Below are 13,898 nucleotides of genomic sequence, written 5' to 3'. Positions count from 1 at the left end.
TCTTATACGGCTCAACTCAAAGCCATTTCTTTTGATTCTAGAGCTTCTAAAGTACTATACATATGTTCTAGCATTGATAAATCAATTAACATCTTGACTAGTTGCCTAGGCGTCTATCTTCCCTGGGATATTGTTTGCCCATATTGTGAGAAATGGGATATGTCCTCATCATCTCTGCTCCCTCTTGTTCCTAGCACTGAATTTAATTATAGTGATTGTTTCATGAGTGCTGGCTGAAATCACAGCCATATTTAGTTAGGTTGGCACCACATGGCGTCCTGGGACCTTGTGTTGGCTGCTAATACTTGGCACACCCCTGCAAAGTATGCTATCGCTGCCTCTTATGGCAGAATCAGGACTGTGATCCAGACACACTTTATTTTGAAGTCATTGATCTTTTGTAAATTTTGTTTGAAAATGACGTTCAAAATACTTCCATGGGTGGAGACTACTCCTTACCTAGTGCCATAAATAAGAGTTACAGGAACAGAAGCAATCTAGCCTGGTCAGTTCCAACCAGTCTGGGCTCACATAACACAGCACCATTTTGACATCTGTTTGCTAGTGGACAGCATCAACTCAGATAAATGGATGGATAGTGAAACAGTCGATGTATGTTATCTGATCATAGTAACCCTTGCTTATATCTTTAATGGCTTCCCATTATGCCTGGATAAAAATATATGAAAGCTGACCCCTTTGCTTACAACCTTGCCAGCTTCCTCTCTTCTATCTTCCTTGGCTACCTTTACTCTAGCCAGTGGTACCTTTAGAAAGACCTCAAACAGAAATCTTTCCTTTAGGCCACATGCCTAAGTAGATACCCAACTGCGTCATCCTTAACCTCACTTCATAAATTCCTCATTATTTTTTATAGTGCAGCTTAAAGTATACTCAGAAAAGCAATCTCTGATGCCCCACCATGCCTTTCAGTAGGCCGAGTCGTGCCTCATATGCTTCAGGGGCACACTTTTTGCTAACGTGCTAAACGTATAATAACAGTGTTTCTAAAGGCTTTTCTCAGCTCAAAGTTGGAGGTTTATAACTCAAATAACATATCTTTCACTGGCATCTGTGCAAGATATGAAAGACAAGCTTCTCAAAACAGGTCTCTTACGGTATGACATATTCTAGATGTAGACAGAAATCTCAGGCCTGTTGCTGCATTGTCCATGGGGCCTAAGAAGTAATCCTTCCACATACGCCTCCTAATACATGCCGGGGTCTTGGTAACAGGTGCGCTTTCTGGCAGCCCTGGACTTTTGCTTAGAGTGTTAGTGAATATTACCTTTCCCTTGGTGGCTCACTTCTAGACCTTGATGTCTGCTTCTGGTCAGGTCCCACGGCTTGCTGTGAGGGCTCTGCCCCTTTACTCCTGTCCACTTGTGCACCAGGGGAGGCAGTGTCCTGAGACGAGGCAGCTGCCGTACTCAAAGGTGTCTGAGACCTTGATCGCTCTTGGAGTCGCGCTTTCTTTTCTCTCGGCACCTCAGATCCAGCACCTGTAGCTGTGTCACTCAGAGTCCCGTCCTGACTGGGCTGCTGAGGGCCACTTCCAAAGAACCATGCTCCAGATTTGGTTAAGATCTCTTGCTGCTTTCGACATAAATTGCATACCCACATAACCTATTTGAAGGAGAGAAAGAGCAATATAAAAAAAAGCTTCCCACATATGTACAAATACTTTATTAAAATTCATATTAAGAATGTCTTCATCTTTCTATATAGCCTTGAACATTCCTCATAATTTTTTATACAATACACAGTCAAGTATATCAATGCCAGGGCTTGAAGAGTGCCTCTGAGCAATTAGGGCAGAATTTTCTTCTCATTTTAGTTTAATGATTCTGTGGTCATTTCACCATATGCCTGTCATATTTTGTATAATTGATTCTAATGTTTCATTAAAATATCTGTTAGCATAAGTGCTCTAGGTGAGGCAGATAATTGATCAGAAATTATTGTAAAGAGCTCTAACATCAATACTTCCATGCACTGACCTCAGTATCTCAAAGGATTTTATAGATATCTCTCTTCTGAAATAAATCTATTATTAAAATCATTCATGAAAGCTATTTAATATGGAAAAAAGTACCGAACAAAACAAAATGAAAATATGTGTATTTCCGTCGGTTTCTCAACAACGTGTTAACCTCAAGTTCACCTTATGGTATACATGGTATTTGTGCACGTATTTACTACGGCAACGCATCTGAGACTGGGTTTATTAATATGTGACAACAGTGTTTCTTCAAGAACACTGAGTAACATACATGTTGATTGAAGGGACTCTGGCCAGTCCAAGCAGGGCAGCATGGCTCCAGCAGGCCTGGCCCTTCCCATATTCCCTCTGCCTGTTTAAAACAGTTAAATTACACTACTAAAGCTAGATACCAAGATCTGTTTCCTTATTTGGCCACTTCCTCCTCCAGAGCTCAACCTTGGTAGTCAGCCCTGGAGGAGGAAGTGGCCAAATAAGGAACAGATCTTGGTATCTTGCTCACCTAATTAACATTCCCAGTTAAAAATTAAACACCTCATTCTAATGCAGAGTTTCTCTTTTTACCTTTATAAACCGCCATTTGCCTATGGGAAATGTCTTCTTTTTCCTCCTTATCCTTTGTCCCCCTCTGGGACAAATACCTTTTCCCTTGTTCCCTTTCCCTTCTTCCTCATTTTCTATCTCCTGTCTTTGTCTCTTATTCCCCTCCCTTTGTCTCTGTGGAGCAAATAAATCTTTCTGCTGAGAACCTGCTCTTGGGATCTTGAGCTGATACCAGCCTTTTAAATTAATAAATGATAAATAATCACTTAAGATAAACATTTAATTTGCTACTCTTGATGACATTTAAAATTAATACAGTCACAAGGACCAATCCTAACAAAAATAATGAAGAATGTGAGCAATGACTAGCACTGAGGGCAAAGACAGATGATGGCGTTTCTAGGAACCATCATTCTGAATGCGTGAAAAAAAAACACTGGATGAGCAACTTTCTGCATAAGCCTGGACCAAAATAGTTAGGACACCTTGCAGCCTCAATATAAAAGGTAAGCCAGGTGGCTGTGAGTGGCACCCTGTATCCTCATCTCTTCAAACCTCACAAATAAAGATGCTCAGGCCTGATTCTATGAATGTATTGAGCATAACAAAATAAGGGATACACCCTGGAACCAGAACTCCCATGACAACTTCTGCCTCCCGCTATCTAGCTCGCAGGATGGGAGAGTGAGGTACTCATTTACGGCCATTTGAGCTATAAGACCGGAAATCATGTGATTCACGAAGACTGATAGGAACCTTTCTCATTTTACAGCACCTAAGTAAATACTGGGTGAGAGAATCTTAAACTTGCAAACAGCAGTTCCTCAGCAGTCATTAAGAAAGGGCCATTTTCTACAAAATAAAACCATGTTTAGAGAGAAATACACACTTCACTCAAGATCATTTTTTGACAACTATTGCAGAGCTAACAAAATGGCCTTCAGTTAAATAATATTGCACAAAAGGAAAGAAAGTAGCAATGCCGACAGAAAGGATGATTTTCACTGGATAATTTCTGGGAATGCCATTACAGTTTTCTTTGTGTTGTTTGATTTTAAGCATTAAAAACTAGTCACTAAAAGGCAATTGACAAATTTGGGGAGAATTCAGATTTTGAATATATGCTGAACAATGCAATATCTATTTAAATTAAGTTTTATATCCCATTTAAGTTAACATAGTTTCTAATGATAAATATGTCATAATTGCTGGGCAAGTAATATCCATACTTTAGATGATACCCCAGACCCAGGAAGACAAATATAGTATGTAGTCACTTATAAGTGGGTATTAGCTGTTAGATAATTGATAATGAATCTATACAATCCATAGACCCAGAGAGGTTAACTAAAGAGGAAGGTTCTGGGGTGGGAGGAGTGCTTGAACCCCCCCACCCCGGGAAGGGAAAATAGAATAAACACCGTTGGTGGACTGTGCGGTGCGTAGGGAATTGAATGGGAAGGATCAGACATGTGTGAAAGAGAGGGTTTGGAGAGACAGCTGGAATTGTGGAGCATTGTGGGTATGTGTGGAAACTAACGGCAGTGGGAACATCCTGGAATCACAAGGGTGACATTAGTGAGGACTCCTAGTAAAGGAAGGTATGGAGTTTGGACTTGCCATCTTTTATAGCCAGGGAAGGCTTCCAGTAATGGCATTCCGTTGGGTTGTTTGCCTAGAGGGTACCACCACAGAGATCCCTAAACAGCCCAGGCTGATGCTAGGACACAAAGTCATTCTTTGAAATTGAAAGCAGGCCCTTTGCAGAGGACAACATCTACCTCAGCTTGTCGAAAGTAGAGAGTTCTAACTGGTGCCAGTTAGGAGCCTACACCTCTGCCTTCAACTCTCTATGACACGAGAAGGTACTCCATAGGATATGAAAAGAAAATCCTGGACAATATCCCAGCCACAAAACTATTCACCTACAATCTGTCCTGCTTGCCAAATGTGTTGGGGCAATGGTGACACAAGACTATTGGGAGTGGCCAACCAATGTTTCTTTTAACTTGAGGCTCTCACCAAGAGAGGGAGCACAAGTCCTATGCTGCCTGGGATGGGAGATTAGAAAGTCCAGAGTCCTAGTGTAGGGGGAAAAAATGGTAAACATGACTCATGACTGAAAGAAAAAAAGAAAAAGAAAGAAATCAATTAAATGATTCCTGTACTCATAGATCAGTGCCTTATTTGGTCATCATCAGAGAGGCATCTTCCTGCATCAGATGAGAGCAGGTGCAGAGGTCCACAGCCAGAGAAAGAGTCTAATGTGGAGGTCTCCATCGTTTCCATAGAGTACCTCCCTTCAGACATCAGGAAACCAGTCAGAAGAGAAAAATGAGAGACTGTGGGAGTCAGAGGGGAGGGGTGGGAGGACAGCAGGAGAACACGGACCACTGGATCAACTAAGCAGAGAACACATAGACTCAGAGAGATGGAAGTGACAAGCATGGGGCTTGTATGGGTCTGGACCAGGTCCTCTGGCTGTAAGATTGGTGTTTTTGTGGTATTCCTAACAGTAGGAGTAGGTTTGCCTCCGACTCTCTTGCACGCTCATGGAATTATTTTCCTCCTGTTGGGTTGCCTTGACAGGCCTTAATATGAGGGCTTTTGCTTGGTCTTACTGTATTTGTGCTGTTTAGATATCATCTCTTGGAGGGAGGCCTGCTCTTTCTTGAAGAGAAAACAGAGGGAGAGTGGTTCCAGGGAAGCAGGGAAGTCAGAGTGGTGGGAGTTGAAAGGGGAGGATGAAGGCAAAACTATGGTCAGGATGTTTGTCTGGGAGAAAAATCTATTTTCATAAAAGAATATTTTGTTTAAATTCTAGTGTCTGTGATGTTTGTCAATTTATAACTCTTAGAGAAAATATTCCTTTTTCAAAATTCCTCCAATGTCTTATTTCCTTCTCTATCACAATAAGTCAAAACCGTTGTTTCAGAATTTCCTATGTGGGATGAGATTATTCAGTCATGTGAAATAATATTAACTATAAAAATATACTAATATAATTATTTTAGTAAAAATAGTAATGCTCAATCTCTACTTTTGGTTCTATAAATTATTCATAAATAATGAAATATTTGATAATATAAAAATAAATTAATTGTGTGAATGTGTTAGATACATAGAAGTTATGAAATTAAAGCAGAAACATGTATTTTATATCAAATATGAGACCCATCCACAAAGTGATCAAGGTAGTAAAACACAACATACCATGTACATGTAAGATATTCCATTTTGATTTTCAAGTATTAACTAAATTTGTCTGTAGTTATAAATACTCAAAACTGGTGTGCAGATAACTCTGCACCAGATTTCTTATAAGACAATTATAAAAAACAAACCTTACACATACAGAGAGAAAGAGCGAGAGGGGAGAGAGAAGTGCACACTCCTTTTAGAGATAGTACCATGCAGGATAATATCCTGGTTTAGTGTCCTAAGATTTTTATCCAAGCAAATCTAAAATAAAGAATGCCTCTGTTGTAGCTAACTTAACAATTCTCAGATCTTTAGCGATCAATTACAAAATGGAATGAAAGATTTTTGTGTTGTAACATGGCTTCTGAAACTCCATGATATGCATCAAAAACATGGAGGAAAAACAGAAATTATATACTGATATTTGGTTCTAAAATTTTGTTTTATACCTAATCACGAGGGCAAACAATAGATCAGATTAAAATTAATATGACATTTACCTAAACAACAGAAATCCCAGCACTTCTTACAGTACAGACAAGGAATCTCATAGCTCACACTACATGCTCAGTAGAAATATGAACATGTTCAGATGTAGGAAGTTCTTTATGCTTGCTATTCCATGATGTGTTTACAGACTGTGTGCACTATTGCTAGGGAAGAAATGCCCTGTACCGGACACCAGTTTTAAAAGAAAGAAAGAATTCCACTTCAGTCTAGCTAATGAAACAATTTTATCTGAGGTTACTTACTGGAGGTGGGTGAGGGCTTACTTACAGGAACATGTACAATGTATGGGCAACTACAAGACTGAAGAAAATGTCTTCCTCTCCCAGTAACTCTTAACTACCAAGGAATCCATGCAGATGGGCAAGAGTCTTGTGAACACACCCTTATTGTCCAAAAAATGTCTATCAAGCAATGGGGTTCAGGGAGGACCTGTAATCCACTCTCTTTTCCATGACCAAGAGGCACAACCTCATGCAGATCTCCTTCAGGAAATCAAAGCTGTTGACGCCTCAAAAAGACAAAGGCTACCTCATCCCCCGACGACTGCATGCTACAGTATGCTTACAGATATCCACAATGAATCTGGACATATATTAATGGTACTGGTTTTTTTTATGAAATCTATTTTAATTTTTGATTTTGATCAAAAATACATTTGTAGGCTTTTAAAAACTAATATGTATCTTTACAAATAACTTTTATGATTTACTTTAGTATAGTACTTGGAAATATCACTCCAATATTTTGAAAATATGAACAACGGGCAGTGGTGGCACATGTCTTTAATTCCAGCACTCAGAAAGCAGAAGAAGACGAATTCCTGTGAGTTTGAGGCCAGTCTGGTTTACAAGAGCTAGTTCCAGAACAGGCCACACAGAGAAACCCTGCCTCAAAAACAAATATATATATATATATATATCAAAGTTGCTAAATTTTCTTATATTGCTGAACTGTTCAAATTCTCCTTCTTCTTGTGATTCAGACAAGTATAAATTGGGGACAAATTATAAGGTCAGCACTTCAGTATGTTGAAAACTACATGAGACAGTAGGAAATATTGTGTGATGACATATCAATACACGGAAAATATTTTTTTTAAAAATCTGCTGCTATTTTATTGTCCTATTTTCATAGGTTTATGTTCTCCCTTTGGAAATGTTTACACAATAATATGGGTGAATTAATAATTAAAATATTATTTAGAACATTTCTTTTTAATGAAAAGAACACTTTGAGTTTCACTTACTCACTGAGAATGTTTTCATTTAATTTTGCATGCAATTTAAAATACATGCAGTTCTAGCGTAATTTTATATATTATTTTTATTAATAATGCAGCATAAGTATGTTCATGCAATTCTACATGATTCCATAATATTTGACATTATTAAATAGAAATAAGGCACAGCATTTGACTTACCTTTTAACTGCTTATATTTTCCTACATGAAGCAGAATTCTGCAGTGAAACCCTATCGATCAAATCCTTTTTTATACGTAAGACTATTTGTAAGAGAACAATGGAAGATAGCAATTACTTGGTGAAACCCAATACATGTTAAATGTTCTCTCGCTCCAAACACTACAAAGTTAAGGTTTTAATTTTAAAATTTTTCAAATTTACTTCCCAAAAGTGGTTTGGAGAATTTCTGGTTTTAGAATTTCAGCACTTTAGTAATGCTCACTTCCTAGAATCCTGGAAATGTTCCTTGTTTAAAATAACACCATGAGATTTCATCTAAATAATAGTAAATAAGGCAACAGAACCATGAGTTCCACAAGAAAAAGGTGGTAACAAATTTTTGGAGTTGCTCAGTGTATGGAAAAAAAAGTAGTAGGATGAAGGGCTTTTATAAAGAATAGAGCTTGGGGCTGGAGAGATGGCTCAGGAGTTAGGAGTATTGACTGCCCTTCCAAAGGATGCAGTTTTCCCCAGCACCACAGGGCAACCCACAATATCTTAACTCCAGGTCCAGGGGATCCAAAACTCTCTTCTGGCCTCCAATGTCACTATGTACACATGGTGTACAAACAAAAAAAAAGCAAAATACTTGCAAACATAAAATGAAAATATTTCTTGCCGGGCGATGGTGGCGCACGCCTTTAATCCCAGCACTTGGGAGGCAGAGGCAGGCGGATCTCTGTGAGTTCGAGACCAGCCTGGTCTACAGAGCTAGTTCCGGGACAGGCTCCAAAGCCACAGAGAAACCCTGTCTTGAAAAAACAAAACAAAAAAAAACCCCAAACAAAATGAAAATATTTCTTTAAAAGAGGGAGTCAATTTTAAAACACAAAGATCTCTAGATTTGAAATGGCAACTGTTAGGACCAAGGTGAGAAGTGAATTCAAAGTAGAAAAATGTTCACTCTGTTATTCTCTGAGACCAGAATTCTTCTGTGTCTTCTCATATTGTCCTTCTCATATAGCCGCCTTAAATGTCATTCACCACATGCACGTAGATGGCTATTCCGTATTTTCTAGTGGATCAATCAGCATTGATTTTGATGTTTGGGAAGAACTGTACTATTATTTTTTTCTAAGATGCTTACTATCTCCACATGACTGATAACTAATTGTTACAGTTATTAATTGTTATGCAGTATAATTCTTTGTCATGTCAAGCAGGTTGGATACAGACACAATTAATTTGTTCCATAGAAGTACAAACATGTAAATTCACCTACCAATTTGATCATGTTAATTATATTACATTAACGATTCAAAGTCTGTATGATATTCACTTGGTTTTAAATAGACCATCTATTGCTATATAATGTCTGAAAATGTTTCAAATGTGTTTCTGCTCATGGCTCTGTAAACATCTAAAATTTACATTATCTAGAATCTATATAGATCATAAAACTTGAGAGGCAATACTGCCATTATGAATGAGAGTGACTGAAGCAGGCCCAGAGGTAGACGCCAGGACCTGATTACCTTATGCCAACCTCTTCACTAAACTCCTGAGGACAGACTGTGAGACTCTGTGTTTCAGCTTCCTCGTTTAACACAAGGAATGGTGAGAAGTCACAATGGGCAAAGGAGCTCACTGCCAAGCCTGATGGTCTGGGTTACACCCAAGACCCACAAGGCAGAAAAGACTTCAGCAATTTGTCCTATCATCTTTACAACTACACCATTGCCATGTGCCCATCTCAATACACAAATGTAAGTAAATAAATAAATGTAACCTGCATCTTAAATCTCTCTGAGATATGGGAGAAAACATACAAGTGACATAGTAAATACTGATATTTATGTTACTTAACATATGTATCAGCCACAGACATATCTTCATGATTTTTGTGATATGAAATGCTCCATGCGCTACTAATTTGTAATTCTGACAAATGATTTTGGGTCTCAGCTAAATGCTAGGCATTACTCTAGGCACCGGAAACAAAGCACTGAACATGGGGTTGGGGGGAGCCTTCCCAGGAACTTATGTCAAATTAAAAGATGACAGAGAGAACCAAACATAATTTCTAAAGTGGTCAACAGAAACATATGGGGCGCAAGTGGCTAGAGAAAGGACAAAAGTCACTCCATTGAAGCGGGGGCTTGAGTCTGAAACTGACTGATTGGAGAAAGCTGATCAGTAAGATTAAGCTATGCATGTAACGGAAAGGCAGCTCAGGCTACAAACAGAGCCAGGGGACTGACCCGGGTTTTTCCGGGGGGGGGGGCGGGAAGAGCTGAGACAGGTTAACGTGACAGGCCAGGTGGCACAGAGCTGTTTCAAACTGAATCAGTCTCTGTGCAACAGACCTTTGCTTTGATGAAGCAAGTAATGAGGAGCCATTGTAAGACTCGGAGCAGAGCAGAGGTCTGATAGACCTCGGGGTTTAACAGGCTTCCTCTGGGTGCTGCAGTGAAGATCAAATGGGAGGAATCAAACGTGAGGGTTCTGTAAACTGGATTTGACGCTGCTATTTTTGGATTGTCTTTGACCAATATGTCCCAGCCTTTTGAGTTATCTTTTCCAGTCTCGTTTTCACAGACAGCACAAAGTTGAACTATTTACCAGAGTTTGTACTTTCTCAGCATTTAAACTTAGACCAACGCTTATCTCCTGTTTTGTCTACAATACAAGGTACCCACCCACTCATCGACACTAATGGAATCTGCTGCTCATTGATGTCATCCCTCTGCCCAATGAAAGCTTCTCCCCATCACTTCCCCATGTCTTCAAGTTGGCTACATGGCTATGCTCCTCTTGATGAATAGCCAAGGTCTATACAAAACCATCAAAACTTTTTCCAGTGGGAAATTGCTTTTCAAACTATTGTCCTTCTAGTCACTTCCTTCTCTGCCCTTTAAAGATAAAGTTCAGAGTATCCTAAATTCATACCAGCTCTACTTTCTCATGCCTCATTTGTTTTTCACATTCTGGAAGCCTATGGCCATCCTCATGATGACATTTCCTTTTTTTTTTGTCTTTTTCTAACACTGATAATCCATTTTGGAAAATTTTAGCCACCTTCCTCCGTTACTGAACTCTTCTTCAGTGCCTGAATGCTTTGACCCGTTTTCTTTGCTGCTTTCTAAAATGCAAAGACAATGTCTTCTTCAGGCCATGCCTTATATGCCTCTTCACTCATCCTTGACTAAAATCTTTATTATTCACTCATATTAAATGAGGTTGCACAGGGAATTTCATTATTGTTCACTTAATTTTATATCCTAATAGGCTCTATGAGAAATATAAACAGTCTCCATTTTCACCATGATCCCTTTGAAAGCAATGTACATTAGGGGATTTATACAATGAATAAATATTTGATTAATAAATAATATCCATGCCTACTATGCAAACATGACATCTGCATTATAGAGCATATACAATAGAAATTTAATAAGATAAAGTATAATTAAGCTTTTAATTATATTTGTTATTCAAACAGATTACCTTTCAATATAAACCAATGTCTTAAAATCATTGCCTCCAGCTTAGTCACCATTTAAAATACTCAAGCCCATTTGCTGTCATTTGTAACATGTGGCCATTTGAATGACAGAAACCTCCAGACTCCAAATGTACAAAAGAGACATGATTATGCTTTCTACAAAATGAATTACCTGTCCAATCCACACAATAACCCAACTCATTAATATGAGACTTATCCTAGCTTACTTTGTCTTTAACTGTTCATCAAGTTTTCTTAATTTTGACTCCTAAAAATCATGACTGTCCCATATATCTACCGCCTCATGTTTCTACTGACAACGTAAAAACAATCATCTTTCTCCACCAAAATTTCTAAAGCCAGTGTCTTAACTGAGTTTTCTGGCTTTCGTTGTTTATTAAATAAATCCTGAATACCTTTTCCAGATATAACTTTAAAATTATCTCCCTGTCTTCTATGGTGGTACTGGGCATTGAACTGGGCTTCATGTATGTTCCGCAGTCCTGCTCTAAGCCTCAGCTTCTAAACTTGCTTCCTTGAACCTAGATTTAAAACCCTTTGACACACAGTAGTTCTTGCCAACTCTGCCAATCTAATATGTTTCCTACACAAACACATACAACATACCACACACATGTGTATTTTGGTGTTCTGAATAAGTATCATGCCAGGTGTATAATATTTGTCAACCTATAGTACTCTTACTTTCTGATTATTTCCAAAATGATTATATACAATTTATAATTATATCATTATTTATATCTGAAAAAATGGTTCATATGTACATTGATGATATAAAACTTCCATACGGTGACAGGCTGCCTGCAAACTTTCTTCATTATCTTTGTTCCCCCAGACCTAATCTTCCAAGCTCATCACTAGCACTGCAACAGAACATCAGCTGGAGCCTTTCTTCCCTCCTGTTTACATCTAGTTTGGATCCCACAGACCTCCCCCTCCATATCTCTGTCTCCTACTTGTTGCTTTTGACCCAGACCCTCAACTCCAGCAGACACCCCCTGCTAACCCAAGGGCTGCTCCTCCCAGGGCAACAAGCAGGTTGAAGGGAAAGTCAAACCTCTCCTAATGCTTCTAAGACCCAATCCCCCCAGTCTCATCCTGGTCACTGTAGCAGGAAAACTTGGCGTGGCCTCCATTTCCTCTCTGACCCCATCCCCAGTGGAACACGAACACCTTCTTCTCCAACCTATCTTTGCCCAACTCATCCCAGTATCCCAGCGTCCATCACTGCAGGAATCCCCTGAAAATATACCAGCTGAGCAGGCCAGGAAAAAAAAAAAGCAACACACACCCATGACAGGCTCCAAAAACTCAGAGAGGAGACAGAAACCAAAGAACAAAAACACACCCAACAAAGACAAATCCAGAATCCACTACCCAGGACTTAGGTCATCCCAAACCTATGCCTAGACACCAGCATAAAAACACAATAACAGTCAAGACAATATGTTTCCACTAGAACCCTATCACAGCAATTCCTGAATATTCCAAGACAGCTGAAGCACAAGATAAAGACCTGAAAATAGCCTTTATGAATATGATAGATTCTCTTAAAGAGGAAATGAATAAATCTCTTAAGGAAATCCAGGAAGACACAAACAATCAATGTAAGGAAATGAATAAAACTTTTCAATACCTGAAATTGGAAATAAAATCAGCAAAGAAAAAGCAAACTGAGGGAATTTTGGAAACAATTACAATTATAAATACCAATGGCATAAGTTATTCCCTTACAAAAAAGTTCAGAGTAAATGACTGAAAGGGGTAAAAAAGATGACAATGGAAACTGACAATAAATTAGAAATCAAGATAGCCAAAGATAAAATTCAATGAAACTAGAATTATCTCTTTGCAGAGATTACTAAAACTGATGAATTCTTTCTTGTATGATCAAGGGAAAAAAGAAAGGAAACTATCAGAAAGGTGACAATGTCCCAAAACTAAAATTCATTAAAATTATAAAACAAAAAATTGTATTAACTTTTACCAACAAAATGAAGAGCATACAGGAAACAGAAATTGCAAAAAAAAAAAATTTAAAGTCTCTGGTACTGACACAAAAGGAAGTAAAGTAACTTAATGGCCCCGATGATTCAGAAGTTAAGCCCATATTTAAAGGCTTACCATATAATGAAAATCCCAGAACCAGATTATTTTTCACAGGAAATCTTCATAAAAATTGTCTAAGAAGTAAATGGAGTTGTTGGTACATGATTCTTTTGAGTTACACCAAAAAAAAATTTTTTTTTCCTACTTCTGAACTTTTATTTTGTCAACTTAATTCCGGGACTAAAATCATGATATGAGGAAACTTGTATAAAATTAAATTAAGAGACCATACCATATCCAACCAGGCTCTTTCAAAGTAACCAAACTGATCCAGCTACATAAATCATTATTCACCAAAAACAGAGTGGGATTGATCATTGCATATGATATTATACATTAAAATATTTATGGGATTCAGACACATAAAATATTTAGGAAACATGCATGGAAACTATTTGACAAAATCTAACACCTTTTAGTGATAAAAAAAAAGCTTCACAAAATAGAAATAGCAACACATTTCAATCGTGTCCTAACTATGATGTAAGGTGTTTCCAATAACTGCTTCTAACAAGACAGTTAATAACGAAAGGCTCAGAGCCTGATACCCAAGACATAAATAACCAACAGCTGCACTGCATTGTCATGCACTATTTTAGTAGATTC

The 13,898-nt window shown here is 38.2% G+C and overlaps 1 protein-coding gene across 25 annotated transcripts in view; it reads right to left on the bottom strand.

The window, feature by feature from the left end:
- Rims1 (regulating synaptic membrane exocytosis 1) overlaps positions 1-13,898 on the bottom strand; it is a 468,726-nt gene that overhangs the window by 215,534 nt on the left and 239,294 nt on the right. For all 25 annotated transcript variants that reach the window (XM_075980581.1, XM_075980583.1, XM_075980600.1 and 22 more), the window contains one exon: positions 1,289-1,626. In XM_075980581.1, coding sequence (XP_075836696.1) covers positions 1,289-1,626 — 338 coding nt within the window. The remainder of the gene's footprint in view (positions 1-1,288; positions 1,627-13,898) is intronic.

Source organism: Microtus pennsylvanicus, chromosome 7 (genome assembly GCF_037038515.1).
Source record: "Microtus pennsylvanicus isolate mMicPen1 chromosome 7, mMicPen1.hap1, whole genome shotgun sequence".
In the NCBI taxonomy this organism is placed as follows: domain Eukaryota; kingdom Metazoa; phylum Chordata; class Mammalia; order Rodentia; family Cricetidae; genus Microtus; species Microtus pennsylvanicus.
This window is presented reverse-complemented; position numbering and strand designations above follow the sequence as displayed.